Raw genomic sequence first — 20,621 nt, 5'->3', positions numbered from 1 at the left:
CATCTAATAAAATGACTTGGGTAAAGACTTAACAATTTAAAACAACAATAATAATAAGCTGTTTAAATCCTTAAAAACAAACAGATGTTCCTTAAACTGAACTCTAAGATAAACAGGCAACCAGTGAAGGGAGGCCAGAATGGGGTAGTATGCTTTATTTTATGTTTTTCCATTAAAAGGTGTGCAGCAGCATTTGAACCAGCTGCAGACATTTGAGTGAGGACTGACCGATTTAGAGATGAAGAGAATTGCACTAATCCAGCCATAGTGAAATGAAGGCTTAGAGTAGTGTTTCCATATTGTTGCCTTGAAGGAATAGGTTTTACCTTTGCTTTATTCCTTGCATGATAAAAATGACTTAACTGAGGTCCTTTTTTGACTGTCAAGTTTAAAATCACCGTCCATTTTAAAATCGAGGGGCTAAACATTCATTGTCAGGGTGTCTAAATCAACAGGATCAACAGTTATTTGAGTTTTTCAACTGGTATATTTGACAATTCATGATTTGCAAAGACAGAGATTTGAGTTTTGATGTTCTCCTCGTCATTACCTTTATCTCATTCAATTTAGGACTTTCCATATGCCTTATAGGTCTATATTGAAAAACCTACAGTAATGAAATGTTGATTCTGGATGTAGTGTAGGAATTCCTTCAATATTAACCAAAGAAGGTTTATATTGAAGAAATGAAAGTTTGAGTGAAGCCTCGAGTCGCTTATATTCTCCACAGACACCAAGTACAGTCATGGCTTGGGCTGGACGATATAGAAAAAAAGCTTATCGATAAAAAAATGCATATTGATCGATATAGATAATTATTGAAAATATTTAAAACCATATTTTATGTGCAGCTCTGCCTGGACATTTTATGATATTGCTAAATGATTTAATTTTAATAAAGAACACAACCACAGAATTCCAATTAAATCTTTATTTAACCAACTTTTTTAACAGATTTTTTTTTAAAGAAAAATAACTAAAGAAACCTGAGTTATGTTATTAAATAATGACAAAGAATAAACTAAAGAGACCAGTAAAATGACCAAAATAAATATACCAATACCATTTTATCACAAAGAAGGGGGCCCAGTTTAGCTGCTATACCTACTTTGTTTTGGAAGAAGCTCCGTAAGATTTCTCCGAAGATGATGCGGCGCGGGGCTAAAACGGCTCGCGCTGCTGCGGGTGTGAGCGGCTTACGTGATGAAACAAGTTGGTTACATTACCAGACTTTGTTTTTACCGGTTCCTTGCAAGTTTTACAAATCACTGTGGTTTATTTCTGTCAGACTGGCGAACTAGTAAAACCCCGTTTTGGGACCGTTTCCTCCGCCGCTCCTTGCTGCGACATATTCACGTGTTGTGGTTTGAGAGGGCGGCGCTTTGTGACGGCGTGCCTGGGTCCGCGATTACGATTGGTCGAGAGGAAGTAGCGACTTTAGCATCACCTAATATGATAGGCTGAAAGAAAGGAAGGAAAACTGTCTATCGAAGTTTCATCGACCCTGATTTTTCCTATCGCACCACACGTCTATCGATCGATATATATTGTTATTGAATTATCGTCCAGCCCTAGTCATGGCCAAAAGTATTTGTATATTATAATATACAAATACAAAAGCAAAAATATTATATTTTCGCATGATCTGCTTTTCTCTAGTTTTCATGTGTGTATGTCAGATGTCATCACATACGTACAGAAATACAATTGCAATCATATTATGAGTAACAAAAGCTTTTAATGACAGAATGAGTTAATGCAGCAAGTCAATATTTGCAGTGTTGACCCCTCTTCTTCAGGACCTCTGCAATTGTCCCTGGCATGCTCTCAATCAACTTCTGGACCAAATCCTGACTGATAGCAGTCCATTCTTGCACAATCAATGGTTGCATTTTGTCAGAATTCCTAGGTTTTCGTTTTTCCACCCGTCTCTTGACGATTGACCACAAGTTTTCAATAGGATTAAGATCAGGGGAGTTTCCAGGCCATGGACCCAAAATCTCTGTTTTGTTCCCTGAGCCATTTAGATATCACCTTTGCTTTATGGCAAGGTGCTCCATCATGCTGGAAAAGGCATTGTTCATCACCAAACTGCTCTTGGACGGTTGGGAGAAGTTTCTCTCGGAGGACATTCTGGTACCATTCTTTATTCATGGCTGTGTTTTTAGGTAAGACTGTGAGAGAGCCGACTCCCTTGGCTGAGAAGCAATCCCAAACATGAATGGTTTCAGGATGCTTTACAGTTGGCATGAGACAAGACTGGTGGTAGCGCTCACCTCGTCTTCTCTGAACAAGCTGTTTTGCAGATGTCCCAAACAATCAGAAAGGCGATTCATCAGAGAAAATGACTTTACCCCAGTCCTCAGCAGTCCACTTCCTGTACCTTTTGCAGAATATCCGTCTGTCCCTGATGTTTTTCCTGGAGAGAAGTGGCTTCTTTTCTGCCCTCCTTGAGACCAGGCCTTGCTCCAAGAGTCTCCGCCTCACAGTGTGTGCAGATGAACTCACACCTGCCTGCTGCCATTCCTGAGCAAGCTCTGCACTGCTGGTAGCCCGATCCCGCAGCTGAAACACTTTTAAGAGACGGTCCTGGCGCTTGCTGGTCTTTCTTTGGCGCCCTGGATCCTTTTTGGCAACAATGGATGAAATCTCTCTCCTTGAAGTTCTTGATGATGCGATAGATTATTGACTCGGGTGCAATCTTTCTAGCTGCGATTCTCTTTCCTGTTAGGCCTTTTTTGTGCAGTGCAATGATGACTGCACGTGTTTCTTTAGAGATAACCATGGTTCACAGAAGAGAAACAATGATGCCAAGCACCAGGGGTGGACTGGGACAAAAAAATCGGCCCTGGCATTTTGGATTAGACTGGCCCACCACATTTTTTTTGTGTACTGAATGTGTATACCAACTGTGCAATACCTTGAGGCCAGGTTAATGGAAATTAGTGAGAGTGGACACTTAAAATACTTCCAAAATCTTAATTTATTAACACTGTAAAATGTAAACTCCACCACAGCACAGCAACAATTCTTAGATCAGAGAGAGAGAAAGAGAGGTGTCACGGTCAATCACACATATTATCACGTTACATCATTATAAGAAGTTATTGTAAGTTGCTCATCAGATCTATTCAGTCTTCCAGATACTGTTGGGTAACATTGGACTAATGTGCACTCACTGTGTAAAAAAGGATGCCAATGACAAAATGAACCAGAGAAATGCCTCACTTGTCATCATGGAATGAAAGAAAATATATAATAACATAATATAAATTTTGATTTACTCAGTCATTTGTAATAAGTATTTTATTTATCTAATTTCCTAATTTTTGATCATATTTTCTTTAAAATCGCAGACTTTTCGCTATTTTTCATGTAAATCCTTGGTGGCGCTTCATAGCGAAGCCGGTGAGGCCGCAGTGAGCTTGGCCTCCCCTGGGATTGCGCAATCCCATGTTAACTGCGCTGACTTCCATTCTGTGAATGCATCTTCCTGTCTCTAGATCATAAATTCAATTGTTCAAACAGTTATGAACTGATTTTCCACAATTTAATATATGTGGATTACGAATTGTGTTTTGGTCATCAAACTGTGTGCAGATAACATGTTTTCGTGGTGCTGGCCGATCATAAACAGCAAAGAACTGGTTGTAGGTGAGGCCGGCAGTTCCTTGGCTGCTAGGCAGGGGGCGCTCAAGGGGCACCGCTCGTGATCCCCAAATAGTAGAGTCAAAACAAGTCATTGATGTTTTATTAGCGAGTTTTGCTAAACAAGTAAAGCACTAAAAAGACTCTAAACATACAGCTGGAACAGGACTGATCAGGGAAGGCTTTCCTCCCTGGCAGTGAGCTCCATTGAGACTGAGAGACTTTTAAAACTGAAGAAGATAAAGAGAACTTTTACCGGAAAATGATGATATTTTCGTTCAGAAAGAGCGCCGCAAGGACTTAAATTATAAGTAGAGGTAAGACAGCGATACTTATTAATGTTTTGTTTTTGTGATAAAATGGGCGTAATGTGGGTTATAGTTTTAGAATGTGTTACAAATGCAGAAATCCATCATAACTCATAAACTGTTACCAATGAAATGACACATTTTTTTTCATCAAAGAACCAATATTTTTCCATGTATCTTGGTGAATTTATTTGGCTCAATCAGTCTCCTTCAGCACTTTGCAACGAGTCTACTCTGTAGAGTGTATATATTTGTAAATCTGACTGATGACGTCAGTGCCTCACCAGCTATGAACCCTACCGCACGTCACTGACTACAACCACCACCACCACCACCATATTTTACATCAGACACCGGAGCAGATGAAGGGCCTGCTGTTGGAAACATGTCAGTCAGTTTGACACATTTCGCAGCATCCGTTTGAAGAACTCGTTTCTTTTTTTTTATGCAGTTTCTCTGCGCCTCCCTTGCGTTTCTTATCCGTTTCTACTGTGAACACCGCTGCACAAAGTTCCACATGGAGCGTGAAGGTGTTTTTCTACTTTATGATTGGCCTAGCCCTTTAGACTGTCAGGGATGATAACCAATGGGCTGCAGTAGCCTGTGGTAAGGGCCGGATGATCGGAACAGACTCTTGCGCTGCTGATTTTATTTTTCTTCATGCATTATGCAAATATAACGAGGCAGATATATAAAATAATAATAATAATAATAATACATATTATTAATATACATGTCGGGTCTGCCGGCCCAAACAGCACGTCGGCCCACCGGGAAAATGCCCGGTACGCCCGATTGCCAGTCCATGCCTGCCAAGCACCAGCCTCTTTTTAAAGTGTCCAGTGGTGTCATTCTTACTTAATCATTACAGATTGCTCTCCAGCCCTGTCCTCATCACCACCCACACATGTGTTAATGGAGCAATCACTTAAACGATGTAAGCTGGTCCTTTTAAGGCAGGGCTGCAATGACGTTGAAATGTGTTTTGGGGGATAAAGTTAATTTTCTTGGCAAATATTGACTTTGCAATTAATTGCTGTTACGCTGATCACTTTTTATACATTCTGGAGTATATGCAAATTGCCATTATAAAACCTGAAGCAGTAGACTTTGTATATATTAACATTTGAATCATTCTCACTTTTGGCCATACGTGTACAGTAAATCGCATTGACATTTAGCAAAGAGTAACTTAGAAACACAAACGATTTAAACAATAATCAGGAAAAATAAATGACTGCAGAGCTGGGAAAAACCATGCTGGACAAGGAGTAGTCATGCACCTGTGGTGTTAAAAATCGGCTAAAACTGAGCCTATTTTCTATTTTCTGCTGCTAGAGCAGAAGAACAATATTCAGCAAAGTTACCAGAACGACAGAATTTATATAGGGCTTCAGATGAATATATTTGCCTGTACCAGGCAAATAGGACAATGGTGGCATACACTGGCTCACTAAATTAAGCAATTACAAAAAATAAATGACATGACTGAATCAAAGGTGCATTGTAAGGATTTGCAGGGCAAAGCAAAAACCTTAGGGACTTCAAAATGACCGGTATAGTGCAGAAAACACACAAAAAAGGAAAAAAAATCAGACTGTCCAAAAATTGTAGAGCTCCGTTTCTTTTTTTATAGAGATTTGCAAAAAATGTGAAAAGACAAACCTTACATTATACAGCAGAGGAGCAGGGATTCCACTTTCTCCAACAGTGCAGGACAACCAAAAAAAAAAAAAACAGACACTCCCACATTGAAACAACCCAGCTTTTAAAGCACCAGCCTGTACCAACTAAAAAGAAACAGGGGTGAAAACCTTTACAACATTTACAATTTCTATTTAAGGACCAAACTAAATTAAAACCTCTAGAGGAAAAACAAAAAAACAATTTACATTCAACTTCATCAAAACAATACTCCAAATCCTAGACAAAACTCAAAACATCTGGCCTCCATCTCAATCAAAATGAATTTTTGGATGAGGCTGATTGACAACACCACGTCCTTATTAGTACTGCTCATGGGCGCGCTTCCATGGCAACACCTGACCAGGTGACCTTAAAGAAAAAGAGTGGTGAGAACAAAACGAGTTCATAAAGTTACATCAAATACAGATAAACTTAAATCTTTCCCCAAATTCTCAATTACTTTAAAAACAGCAAATGCCTGTTTACAACATATGTTAGTGAGGGGGTAAATCCATAGTGGACATTAAAACTTAAAGTGCTATCTTGACTACTGTTTTGCCAAACAGAAAACAGAATTTATTTCCCCTGCATCTGGAGCGCACATTCAGTCGGAAGAGCAGCTAATTATATATTCATTATTTTTAGTCTTTTGTATTGTTATAAAGCTTAAATTTAAGCTTTCTCTCTTGCGAGAGAAAGAATTCCACAATTAATTTTTATTTATATAGCGCCAATTCACAGCACATAGCATCTCAAAGCTCTGTCAAATTCAATCAAATTATAGAGATTGGCCAAAAAGTTTCCGATCTAAGGAAACCCAGCAGATTGCATCAGGTCATGACGAGCAGCATTCAATCCTCCTGAAAGAGCATAGAGCCACAGTGGACGGTCTTCTGCATTGTCGATGACTTTGCAGCAATCCCTCATACTGAGCAAGAATGAAGCAACAGTGGAAAGGAAAACTTCCCTTTAGCGGGAAAAAAAGCACACTTTTCTGTTATATGGTAATAGTGGATTATCTGTCTTCCCTGGATGATGTCACGGCAAACAGAACGCCAGACCAGGTGTACCTACTATGAACAAAAAAATAATTACAGAGAACAAAAAGGTAAAAGATGAAATGACAACAAGCAATGCAAATCGGAGAACAGTAGGAGAACTCGGCAGAGTGAGAGAAATAGACCCTGATGTCCTCCAGTAGTCTAAGCCTATAGCAGCATAACTATAGAGATGGCTCAGGGTAACCTAGGCCACTCTAACTATAAACTTTGTCAAAAAGGAATGTTTTAAGATTAGTCTTAAAAGTAGACGGCGTGTCTGCCTCATGGACCAAAACTGGGAGGTTGGTTCCGTAGGAGAGGAGCCTGATGGGTAAAAAGTCTGCCACCCATTCTACTTTTAGAGACTCTAGTTATGTAATTTTGGCACACCTAACTTTTATGTTGGTGCACCTAAGAGAGAAATCTTTTGCGCACCAGTGCAAGATGTTTTTTTTTTCTCTCGAAGAATCTACATGTCTACTTTGTGATGCTGGCTGACTTTTCTTTTGGGGGTCACAGAGATTTTTTCTTCTGCTCAGCTTTCCATTAATGTCATTTGATACAGCCTGCTTCTGTCTCTCTCCATATCTCTCTTTTTGTAGGTTTCTGTTTCTACACCTTTTTATGAGTCTCTATCTAACCATCATGTCACAGTTTTTTATTTAAAATTAGATTTTGAAAGATACCTGTTCTATTTCCTTCCTACTTCTTGATATCTAGATCTACCAGTTAAGAATAACTTTGGCTGTAACGTTATCCAGTGTTTTTTGATCACATTTAAAATTTGCTTCATAAGATTCATTTGTCAGGTCTATCAGGCAACAAAAATGTGTTTTATAATAGAGCAGACAGTTGTTTTCAGTGATGGACTCGGGAAGGTGGATTTTTGGTTGCAGCAGACAGAATTTCTGGAAATGTGTGACAATCAGAGCAAATAGTATTTTTGCAGGACATCTGGAAACGACCACAGAGTTGTTTACTTCTTGAGGACATGGAATATTGAGTGTTAATGTTTATATGAATCAAGTTTAAACAGAGATGATCATCCTCATATTAGGCAAACATTTTCGGTATGTTTAAATAATCACGTGTGATTCCACGTGAGAACGACCAATGTGTCCTTTTCTATTGTAACCCACTAACTGAACGAAAAAGTAAAAACACTTATCTTTCACTTTTCAACAAAAGCAAAAGTAATAGTTCCACTCCTTGATGGTTGCAAATGAGGCACAGTCCACTCTTCCTGCTGAAAGCATAATCCCAATGTGGAGGATTTGGAAGATAGGGAGCAGATCATCTGACAATATATATGTTGACCTGACAGAACAGACTCCACCGCGCGTAGCAAACACCCTCCTGTTTTTTCCAAAAGATCCATCTCAGATTTATTAATTGGTCCTTTTTTGTTTTTGTTTTTTTTTTTTTTTGCTTCTTCCAGGAAAATACCTCAAGCTGCAGACCTGTCACCAACTTCTTCAGCCAAGTCCTCTTCTGTCTCCATAGCAACCTCATCCTCCTCATTTCATTCTAAAGCTTGTGCAGGAAGTCATATAAGCTCACCCAATCGTGGAGCAGGGAGACTAACAGCCATGCAATCAGAGAACTCTGGGGGCAGCAGCAGTTTTGTGGGTTCTCATCCTATGTCTCTGGAAAAACCTGCCGTGGTACGTCGGGTGGGTGCAAGCAGACCTAAGAATCCAGTTGGGCGCCCTAGCAAGCAAATGCTGAAGCTGCGAGAGGAGGCTGCTGCTGCCGCTGCCTTCCGCAAACGGAAAGCTCCGTGCCAAGAAGGAGAACATTCTGGCCCTGACAGGAACTGCATCATCCTGCAGGACAGGGGCCCCCCATCTTCTGCTGCCTCATCATCATCTTCTTCCTCTTCCAAAGCCCCCACTTCTTTTCTCCCTCATGGACAGACCAATGGCACTCTGTCCCCCAGTAGTAAACCACGTCCACAGCCTCCCGCCCCAGAGTCCCACTCCCCTGCTGTTAAGGCACTTTGGACTTACAAACGGACACATCCTCCTCTGAACCATTCCTCACCTCTAGATCCTTCCTCTGCTACTAATTCCCACAATCGTACCAGTGTGGGGGACTCAGGACTTCATGGGCAAGGGAGCGGGAGAACCTTTTTGGAACATCAGGGACTGAAGAGACGAAAGGGGGGTGGCATAGAGGAACACTCCCCCTCATCCAAACTCTCAGTGCAGCGCCTGCCTTCATCCTCTAGCTCTGCCACCTCTTCTTCTCCACGCTCCAATTTCTACCCTTGGAAGGACACTAAGAGTGGGAGTCTGGATGGGGAGATGGAGAAGAAATTGGGCACACAGAAGGTGGGTTTAAACAAAGTTTTTCAGAATGACCTGATTTCAGAAACAGATATTTAAGACTAAAACACATTAAATAGAGCTTATTGAAAAAAAATAAAAAATAAACTGGTTTGTTGTTTCATTGCTTCAGCATTTATTCAACAACACAGCAGAGCTTGGTAACAAATACATGGAGAACATGTATTTGTTACCACGCCATCTGACCTCCGCCCAAAGGGGGAGGTCAGACCAACAGAACCCCGTCATTGGGCATTCCGTCAAGCTAACAGCTAGCATTACCATTAGCTGATGTTGTCTGACAGGTTTACAGTGTCACTGATGCATGTGCAGCATAGACATAATATAAGAGTAGACCCTGCATCGACCGCTTTCGCCTATGGGCGCTGAGGGGATTTGGGGGCGCCATCTTGGGGCGGTCGACAGCTCAGCTCAGTGTGATGTGTTGACCAGGCAGAATCAATTCTAATCAACTATAACTATGAATATTGAACTAATTTTCACTTTTTTTTTTTTTTTTTTTTTTTTTGCTTAAAACTTTAAAACTATAGCTATTATAACAAATTGTTCAGTGCCTTTAAATAATCTTAGTGTGGCTAAAAGTAATAGAATATTCTGTATGTATGTTTCATATTACTATATAAACAAACACATTTGTACATGTACTCATATATATATATATATATATATATATATATATATATGTGTATATATATGTATATATATATATATATATATATATGTATATATATATATATATATATGTATATATATATATGTATATATATATGTATATATATATATATATATATATATATATATATATATGTATATGTATGTGTGTGTGTGTGTATATATATATTAGGGCTGGGCAACAATTAAAATATTTAATCGCGATTAATCGCCCTGATTAATCGCGATTAATCGTGATTAATCGCATTGTATTTACAAACTCCAAGAATGAATTCAAAAGTAGTGTAAAGAGCACTTTTGTTTTAATGTTCTGCTGCCATATGAACAAAAGTGTTGTAACATTTGTAGCACTTATCAGTAACACATATTTAGTGTAAAGCTCAACTTAAACATGTAAAACAAAAAAATAGCAATAATAATAAATTAAAGCTTATTGCCACTGACAGGGAATTCTCTTTATGGGGAAAAATCTACCAAAAACAGGCAATTTCTGAGGTAACAGCAGGGAGCAGCATTACCATTTTATGTTCAATACCAAAGTTTAACTTGGCAGTGGTTACAACTAACTTGTTTCTGTCATATTCGTTGCTGGAAGAACTTTAAACTGAAATGCTTGCTAACTCGATATGCTTGCGTTGCTTGCGTTTATTTGACGTTGACACGTGTTTTTTTGTTGCTTTCTCGCGTGCATATAGTGAATGGCAGGGAAAAACAGGCAAAAACACATTTGAAACGCGAAGCGACTTCACCGACGGCGTCTAAGCAGACCCCCCGCTCCGCACAAAACTTGTTCCGTTCGCCAACTCACCGCCTCGCCTAAGCAAATAGCGTACCACGACCGAGCTATTTTTAGAAACGTAACGTCACATCACGTGGTACGCAGTAGGGCAAGCTTGCATAGTCCGTCGCTGTTTCGCTGTAAAAGAGACGTGCGTTACCCTTGGTTTTACTCGGTAAACGACTGCTTTTTCCAAATCTAAGACCATGGTTTTTAAACATTGTTGCTATGGAACGGGCAACAGCGACTCGAGGTACGCTGATCGGCCGCATATGAAGGATGTTTTCTTCAAGACTGCCAAGGAGAAATGTGTGCGCTGGGTACACCAGTGCGGTCAGCCTACACAACAGTTCAACCCGGAAAAAGTTACCAAATTCAAGTACGTATGTAGCAAGCATTTTGTTGGAGGAAAGGGCCCAACCGAAGAACATCCTGACCCAATTCCAGCGACATCAAGTAGTGAACAGGTAAGAGTATTTTGGTGGCCGACATGTTAATAATGAAGCGCTTGCTACCATGATAGCATATAGGCTATCATGGTAGCATGCGCTAACATGATACCCTGCTACCAGGATAGCTTACTCAAAAACATTTCAAATAAGACAAACATTAAACATATACCGATCCCTGGACGGACGCCATGATCGCCGCGCAGGAAAAAAAAAAACAAAGCTTACCGTTCGATCAAGTCGGCCCGTTTTCCGGTTTTTTAAGCCCTCGACACTGAAGCCATCGTTTGAGCTGAAGGTTGGTGTGTTCTTCGACAGTGCGGCCAGTAATCCGTGCGCCTGGGACATCGTCTTGGGAAAGTTTAACGGCTATAAAGTCGGTCATATCGCTGTTTCTGTTGCGCGTGTAATAGCTGGTTGCTACGGGCGTTCTCTACCTGTATGTCCTACCTAAGCGGCAAAAGGGGCGTTGCTCTTGAGACGGTGACGTCACGTGCGCGGTACGCTATTCCTGCGGGAAACACCGCCTTCCGCATGTCTGCTTTGTTTTTTTCCGGCCAGCACCTTTCTTCCTCTGAATCCGAGGCTTGGCTGACAGCGAGGTTATTGCCGCATTATCGCCACCTACTGTTCTGATTCAAACCCCTACACCGCAGCAACAGACCTTCACAAAATAAAAGCATGTGAGCAACATGCGTTAACGCGCGTTAAAGAAAATATCGCCGTTAATAGTCTAATGAGTAACGCGAAATTAACGCGTTAACTTGCCCATATATATATATATATATATATATATATATATATATAAGGGCTGTCAATCGATAAAAAAAATTATCTAATTACATACTCTGTAATTAATCTAAATTAATCGCATATAATTTTTGCTGTGAAAGTATTTTAAATATTTAAATTCAAATGATTCAATGAATAATCAGCATTCTTTTAACAAAGTAAAAAAAAATCATAAAAAAGGCCTATTCATAAAATATACATCCAAATATTTCCATATTACATGCTACTTTTACTAAAACATAACATAGAGAGAGGGCTTAGTTTTAAAATTGAGCTGTCATTAGAGCAAATTCATAAACAATTGTTTTCAACAGCAGACAAACTGAACTAAACAGATGCCAATGTCAAACTGAACTCACGTCAACAGGAGACATTAACTGAAATAATAATAAAAAAGATAACCTGAATTTAACAGACGTCAACATATTCCATATTCAAATCTACTTTTTAGGCTAATTATACACAATTTAGAACTAGTGCTATTTTAACAAATAGGCATTTTATTTGTTGTTATCTCTTATCTGATGTATTTCTGATGTTTGGCACTTTAACACTTTCGTGTTAAAGTGCTCTTTAAATAATGATGACATTCATGATGATTATGATCAGAATAAACTTTTCCATCACCTCCCAGAAGCTGGAAAGAAAAGAGACAAAAACATTTTGTCTCCTTTTCACACCTCACTTAATAACTCTAATATTTTTGTTTAAATACTTTAGCCTAAATATTTTAGGCTAAAATATTACACTTTTTGTTTTTCTTCAATCCCTCGGTGATGTTTAGTAATTTCTGCCAAAGGCTGCAGCATTTTGATTTAATTCATCTGAATGCAGTATTTGCAAGCCATACTCTGTTTGGATGAAAAAAAACTACCTGTGATTGGCTTTAACAGCCGAGAGAGAGCACAGCTGGTGTAGCGCGCAAGCAGAGATGGAGCTCACCGCGAGGACAGTGGGTTGAGAAGAGTTTTTCAGACCGTGCCAGACCGGTTTTAAGCATTGAGGGTTGTTTCACTGCGCAGTTGGATTGGTTCCTGCGCGCTCAAACAGAAGGCACGAATATCGCTACACTGTTTCACAGAGTTGAGCGGCAGCGCTGTCTTCTCGCGCCTCCCCTGTGACTCTTTTTTAAATTAATCGAAATTAACGCGTTATTTTGACAGCCCATATATATATATATATATATATATATATATATATATATATATATATATATATATATATATATATATATATATATATATATATATATATAATATGCTGTTTATTCACTAATGTCTAACAAAGCTCTGATGCCTTCACAGAGCAGGTGGAGTTTTGGAGAGACTAAGTCACAAAGACTTTGACGTGTAGACCTGTATCTCTAATATTAGAAAAATCACATTCTAATCAAAAATATAAACAATATCTTTTCATCTTGTGAAAAGTTATCCCTCGAGCCCTGACATAGTCCCTCAATTTAAACAAAAATGAGCCGCACAGTGCTGAGGCATCATTAGTGTGTTCAGCTAGAATCATTAGGATTGGGCAGCAGGTCAACCGCTCCAAGATGGCGGCTCTAATTCATGCGCATCGACAGTCAATGCGGGGTCTACTCTTATATTATGTCTATGATATACAGGAGCTTTGCTAGTCTTTTTATGTTCCTCTGACACATCAGTGTCGTACTGTTGGCTTTGAACGTAGCACCGTTCAGCGTTTCGTTTTTCTTGTCTGTCCGCCTGGGAAAGTTTCCCCAAACAACGCTTTTTTGTTTGTCGTCCATATAGACGGTTGCATATTTTCTGCTGGCCGTTCACAACATGTTGGCAGACTTTAAAATTTCCAGCAGCTGCTCATTACTCGGGTTGAGTTTGCAACTGCAGGGAGGAGACTGGAGTATCTCTGCACTGCTGCTGTTGAAAGAAGTGCGACAAGTTGGTCAGATTGGAAAGGAAGCCCAGATGTCAGCCAAAGAGCCGTCAGTGTAATGGCCTAATTACAGCGTAATTTAGACAATTGACAGTGTAATGTAGCCTCGTGAGACCATCCTGATCCCGCGAGCTTTCAAGGTTTCACTCGCAGATCAGTCTGGCTACTTTCCGTTAAAGAAAATTTGGAGCAGTTCACCAAACGAACGTCCAATCAGCGTTGCCTTTGAGGCGGGTTGAGGTGTGACGCAACGAGAAGCGCGACAGTTCAGTCTAAAGAACAAGGCGGCTTCAGCCGATGAAACTAGCGTTAGCATGGCTATCGAGCAAGTTTTATCGGAATTACTGAGTATTTCTTCGCTGAAAGAAGAGCAAAACACTGCTCTTCTCCCGACTGGTTTCGGCAAGAGCTTGTGGTTGTGTTTTCATAGTCGCTCTGTTAGTACGTCATATGCTTCGTTGATCTGATTGGTTTATTTGGCCCGTCTATCACCAACAAAAGCCAGTCAGCTAACAAGTATTTTCGCCCCTTCCCAAAATTACTTCAACGGAAGGTTTCCAGATGGATATGCGGAGCAAATCCATCTGGCGGAGTCAGGTTAAGTGTAATGGCCCGTTACGCTGAAATACAATGACGAAAACCCTGATATTGTCTGTCAAGATTTTTAGATTACAGCCAACTTTGGCTCTCATTTTAAAAGTCACAAACCTGAAATACATGTTCCAAACTCTCAACGTGATTATAAGTAAGAATACAGTGTACAATGTCCAAAACCTCTTCACTTGGGGGTCATACATATTGTAAATTAAATGTCATTGATTTTATGGGGGAGTATTTATTTTATTTTTATTTACAAATCTTGTAGTGATTATTTCATGTTGAGTGAAAAGATGTTCCAACTGTGCAGATGCTTTGGCAAAGCACAGTTTTTACTACATCCAGAAAATCTTGCCTTTGTGATCATGCCTTTGCAGTAGCAGGGCCCAAAATCTGGAGCTCTCTTTGTTCTGTACAGCACTTTGGTCAATTTGTGATTGTTGTAAAGCACATTAGAAATAAAATTGATTGAAAATATGAAAGACCACAAACAAAGGAGTTGAATGTTGAGCTTTGGCAAGCCTGGCTTGGAAACATGAACTGCAAGGATCAGCCATCAGAAACGGCAAGAATGTGCTCTGAACTCTTAATCCAGTAACTATTCTGTTCATGATTTAGTACGTCTCTGCTGTGGTTACTTTAGCTGCACTATGCTAAACCTCCACATGGTAAACATTCGCTCTGCCTGCGTAGTCTCCTACGTATCTGCATCAGTTGCACGCTTTAGAATGTCATTAAAAATCTCCTCGTCATCAGCGTTGATGGTGTGTTACTAGCATCAGTGGTTTACACTCCACAACAATCTCCTGGTAGCCTCGTGAGACCATCCTGATCTCGCGAGCTTTCAAGGTTTCACTCGCAGATCAGTCTGGATACTCTCCGTTAAAGAAAATTTGGAGCCGTTCACCAAACGAACGTCCAATCAGCGTTGGCTTTGAGGCGGGTTGAGGTGTGACGCAACCGGAAGCACGACAGTTCAGTCTATAGAACATGGCGGCTTCAGCCGATGAAACTAGCGTTAGCGTGGCTATCGAGCAAGTTTTATCGGAATTACAGAGTATTTATTTGCTGAGCTAACGAGCCTTTACCTGCAGCAGCAAGAGTAGCTTGGCTTGTGGTTGTGTTTTCGTCGTCGCTCGTAACAGAGCGACGACGAATCTGATTGGTTTATTTGGCCCGTCTATCACCAACATAGGCCAATCAGCTAACCAGTATTTTCGCCCCTTCCCAAAATTACTTCAACGGAAGGTTTCCAGATGGATATGCGGAGCAAATCCATCTGGCGGAGTCAGGTAAATCTCCTGGGTCCTAACCCTAAATTTATACATACACAATGAGTATACTATACTGCGAGAAATATCAATTGCTCCATTTCTACCGCCTCGGTTTGTTTTGCTCTACTCCACCACACCCACTTTGCGCGGGGGTGGAGTAACTACCAGAGTGACGCTGGTAGTTACTCCACGGTTTGGTCTTTTCAGGTGGAGGATTTATCACCCCCCTCATCACTGGGGGTTGAGGAAGCCTTTGTGGAGCCCAGCGGGCCAGAGCCTTATCAATTTGAGCCGCTGGCTCAAGGAATGTCCGTACCTCGTGCTGCCGAAGCAGTGGAGGACAGGATCAGTACAATTATATATTATCGTAGTTATTTCCCGCATTGTATTACAGGATGGGATCAACAAACTTAAAATTCTGTTGAAATTTTATTGAGCTGATTTGGTGGAGTGTTTAACATTCTGGAGTATATGCAAATTGCCGTTATAAAAACTGAAGCAGTAGGCTTTGTAAATATTAACATTTGAATCATTCTCAATACTTTTGGCCATGACTGTAGTAAGGAGGATGGAGAGGAGGATCTGGGGGAGCGGGAGGAGGAGGCGATATGAAGGAGGTCTGATAGATATGGAGCAGCAAGGTTATGGATGGCTTTGAAAGTATATAGAAGGATTTTAAATTGTATTCTGAATTGAACTGGGAGCCAATGGAGCTGCTGAAGGACAGGAGAAATATGATGAAAAGAGGGGGTTTTGGTGATGACACGAACTGCTGAGTTCTGAAGAAGTTTGAGTTTATGGAGAGATTTATGAGGGAGGCCGAAAAAAAGGGAGTTACAATAATCAAGACGGGAGGTGATGAGGCTGTGGGTAACGATAGAGGCCGTGTGAGCGATAAGGGAGGAACGGAGGCGGTTAATGTTGCGAAGGTGGAAGTATGCAGACCGGCTAATGTTATTTATGTGTGGCTGAAAGGATAGGGAGGATCCAAGGATGACACCCAGACTCTTGACCTGAGAGAAGGGGGAGACCAAGGAGTTGTCTATGGGTATTGTGAAACTATTGATTTTGGATAGGGTGGAATTGGTGGCAACGAGGAGGAGAATATAAGAATGTAACAGAGTGAGGACAAGTAGTCATTATGTGTTTCAGCAGCCTATAGCAGCATAACTACAGAAATAGCTCAGGATAACCTAAGCCACTCCAAATATATGTCTATTCCTTAACCACAGACTTTCAATTGTATTGCTGTACATTGACTAGGCCCTCCAACACATGACTAAGTTGCTTTTGTGGATACTTTGGGTCATTGTCCTGCTGGAAGGTAAAGGTGAACCTCGGTCCCTGCTATTGAACGACATCCCCACAGCATGATGCTGCCACCACCATGTTTCACTGTAGAATGATATTCTTGTGGTGATGGGATGTGTTGAGTTTGCACAAGACATCCTTGGTGACTGAAAAGTTCCATTTTAGTTTGGGGCGTTTCAGAAAAGATATTTATCCTGACAGATTATGTGACGCTTGGATTGTAGTTTCGATTTTTTTTTTTTTTTATGTGTACTTTTCTCATTTCACTCAACAACTTAGAATGTTAAACAAAATAAAATAAAAAAAAACATTTCAATTACAGCTTGGAATGTAGAAAAGTAGGTAAAAAGCCAGTGGGGGTGAATACCTGACACGGACTTAAAACAGGTGAAACTAAAGCATTTTCTAGATCTAAGCTGCTTGTCAAACTGATGGTTTGACGACTTTGCTGTAATAGCTACTACAGAAGCCCCGGAGTGTAAGGTGACAATGTCAATATGTTCTCCATGTATTTGTTACCACAGCTACTGCTAATAGCTACGGTCATTGTCTGAAATAGTTTTTGGCAAAGTTGTCAAGTCTGCTTTGTTTTTTTCTAAAGTCGCTAGTAAATTCCGTGAGTCACAGTTTTTTGGGCTCGTTTCTGAACATGCAGTCGCTTATTTAGGGTCTAAAATAATATAAACAGTCATACAGAGGTTTTACTGCTGCGCTACAAACAAATGAATTGGCCTGCCTATATCCCTCCGGTTACTGTACATACAGACCTTCTCTCAGGGGGAGAGAGAGGCGAACAAAATGACCCGTTTCTGCCAGGAGGACAGAGTAGTTGCTGAACTACACTTCCCTGTTTCTAACATAACGCTAAAAATAAACTTCACTGTTATATTAAATTTACTTGCCTGTCAGCGCTCCCTCAGAATTGCCTCCACTCCACCTGGTAATAATAGCTACGCCAATATAGACGCTCTTCCCCCCACATTTTTCTGTGCCTGCACTCCATTGAGGTAGGCCGGATTGTTGGGAGGCTATTTCATTACAACACCTGATTCCTGAAGTACGTAGTTCAGATGAGATACTGTCAATCAGCAAGAGATGATCCAGTTTCTTCTGTTTCTCAGGACCGTAATGTAAAACCTGAAAGAACAAGGCAGTGTGTTTCTGTGGGATGTTTGAAGACGGAAGACTCATTTAGAAGTGCTTTTCATTTATTAAGCCCAAAAGGTTTAAAATGCTTTGTTTCAAAATATATTTCATCATTAAAAGAATTAAGCTTGCTTTGTAGTACAATACTTTCTTTAAAACCTTGTGTCAACCGACAACACAAAGTTTGAAATGACTCCAGATTTATGGGCTGTTGCTGGTGTGTTTGATAACTTTTATAATTTGTCTGTTAAAAAAATCAGGGAGTTACTGTTTATGAATTACAATTATTGTCTCTGTGACCTGCTACAGAGAGAACCGTACATTTAAAACAGAGATAGTAGTCAACATGGCAACCAGTTATTTCCATTTATTCAAATGATCTGCATCCATGCGCTGTTTGGGATGGTGCAGTTGCTCTTGGCCTTTTTTCTTTGTTTTGACATGTGAACTCAACCAAACAGCATGTTGAAGCAAATTTACTTGCAATCCCGTCCACATGTATTGGCACGCAATAAGTAATCTAGAATTGTATGTTTGCAAAATCTTTTATTGCAGTAACATGATCTCACATTTAACAATTTTGAAAAGTCTAGTTTATAGTTTAACTACATTATCATGACTGACCTAACAAAGAAAGGACACCAGGGTATAGACTAGCTGATCAGACCATTGAGACACAACAGGGGTTACTAAAGTTAATTACCTACAAGAAAACTACACATTACAGTTAGGTTTGTTGAAATAATAAACTACTAGAAATAAAATCAAAAATACTAAAACTTTTACTTCTAAATACAAATCTTCACCACAATACAAAAAGCAACTTCATAAGGGAATATAAATCCCCTCATTACAAACTAAGATGTGTTGTGGTTGGATACATCTGAGTTCTGAAGAAAATCAACAAGAGGAATCATATTTCTCCAATTTTAGCTTCCCTTCATTGGCTTCCTGTTAAATCAAGAATAGAATTTAAAATTCTTCTTCTAACGTATAAAGCCCTTAATAATCAAGCTCCATCATATATCAGAGCTCTGATTACCCCGTATGTTCCTAACACAACACTTCACTCTCAGGCTGCAGGTCTGCTGGTGGTTCCTAGAGTCTCTAAAAGTAGAATGGGAGGCAGATCCTTTAGCTATCAGGCTCCTCTCCTGTGGAACCAACTCCCAGTTTTGGTCCGTGAGGCAGACACCCCGTCTACTTTTAAGACTAATCTTAAAACTTTCCTTTTTGAGAAAGCTTATAGTTAGAGTGGCTCATGTTACCCTGAGCTACCTCTATAGTTATGCTGCTATAGGCTTAGGCTACTGGGGGACATCAGGGCCTATTTTTCTCACTCCAGTCTACTGTTCTCTAGTTTTGCATTGCATTGAAATGACTATTGTCATTTCAACTTTTTACTTTTTGCTCTCTTTTTTTCTTCATAGTAGGTACACCTGGTCTGGGAAGACAGATCACCCGCTATTACCATCTAATGTAGAACAGATTACTGGATCAATGTGTGCTTCTGTGCTTTTTTGTCTCTCTTGTTGTGTCTCTGCTCTGTCTTCTCTAGCCCCCAGTCGGTCGAGGCAGATGACCATTCATACTGAGCCCGGTTCTGCTGGAGATTTTCCTTCCCGTTAATGGGGAGTTTTTCTTTCCGCTGTCGCTCCATGCTTGCTCAGTATGAGGGATTGCTGCAAAGCCATGGACAATGCAGACAACTCTCCCTGTAGCTCGACGCTTCTCCAGGAGTGAATGCTGCTTGTCGGGACTTTGAAGCAATCAACTGGTTCCCTTATATAGGAGGTTTTTGACCAATCTGTATAATATGATTGAATTTGACTTTGCAAAGTGCCTCGAGATGACATGTTTCATGAATTGGCGCTATATAAATAAAATTGAATTGAATTGAATCAATAAATGAATGTGCATAAGAGTTACTGACTTTCAGGTGCTGCTATGATTTTTGCTATCACCATACAAAAGTAGTACGATTGGCAACCTATTCAATTACAAATCTGCTAAAAACAGATGAATGTTTTGCTGCAAAATATATAGAGATTAACCGTAGGTCTAACAGGTTGTTCAACATAATACCAAGCTTTGTCTGAGCTAAACCTCTGTTAGGGTGTTATGCAGGAAGTAAAGTGCTTTTTAAATCCAGTGCTTTCACAGAAAATGTTTCTGCTGAATGTAGAACAGCAGCACAGTCCTCTGTTCTAGCTTGTGCCTTATTATGAAGTTGTTTCCCACCAACCCACTGCTAACTGAACCGTTTTCTTTTGTCTTACAGCCAAAACTGCACCATTAAGTGTGCTTGCCTTACAAGCCACTATGAGGGAGCCAGCTCCACTCCGTCTGTGACTGAGCCAACAGGACTCTGTTTGCGTGGGTGTGTTTGCATGTCGTCTGCTCAGCGTCCGCTCCGGTATGAATGGACTGGGTGGTGTTTGTACCGTAAGGACGTGTTGATGTGCTGTATGGATGATCATGGAGCAGGAGACTGGGATGAAACCTAAAGTTTGGATTTAGAAATACCTCAAGACCATCTGGTTATGCTGCTAAATTGAATATGTTGGTTTATTAAAAAAAATTTATTAAAAATGTAATTTTCACCTGGTTTCTGTGTCTGAGACTTATTCATGTTGGTACCCGTCCTCCGTCAGGACTGTA

General features: G+C 40.2%; 1 protein-coding gene across 1 annotated transcript in view; it reads left to right on the top strand.

The window, feature by feature from the left end:
* The window catches only part of atxn7l2a (ataxin 7-like 2a), a 68,932-nt gene extending 48,548 nt beyond the window's left edge, over positions 1-20,384 (top strand). Inside the window, exons 9-10 of the mRNA XM_036151493.1 lie at positions 8,121-9,015; positions 20,242-20,384. Coding sequence (XP_036007386.1) covers positions 8,121-9,015; positions 20,242-20,259 — 913 coding nt within the window. The 3' untranslated portion in view covers positions 20,260-20,384. The remainder of the gene's footprint in view (positions 1-8,120; positions 9,016-20,241) is intronic.
* The last annotated feature ends 237 nt before the right edge of the window (positions 20,385-20,621 follow it).

Source organism: Fundulus heteroclitus, chromosome 20, assembly GCF_011125445.2.
Source record: "Fundulus heteroclitus isolate FHET01 chromosome 20, MU-UCD_Fhet_4.1, whole genome shotgun sequence".
Lineage (NCBI taxonomy): Eukaryota > Metazoa > Chordata > Actinopteri > Cyprinodontiformes > Fundulidae > Fundulus > Fundulus heteroclitus.
Note: the sequence above shows the minus strand (reverse complement) of the source record. Positions and strands in the feature narration are given on the sequence as shown.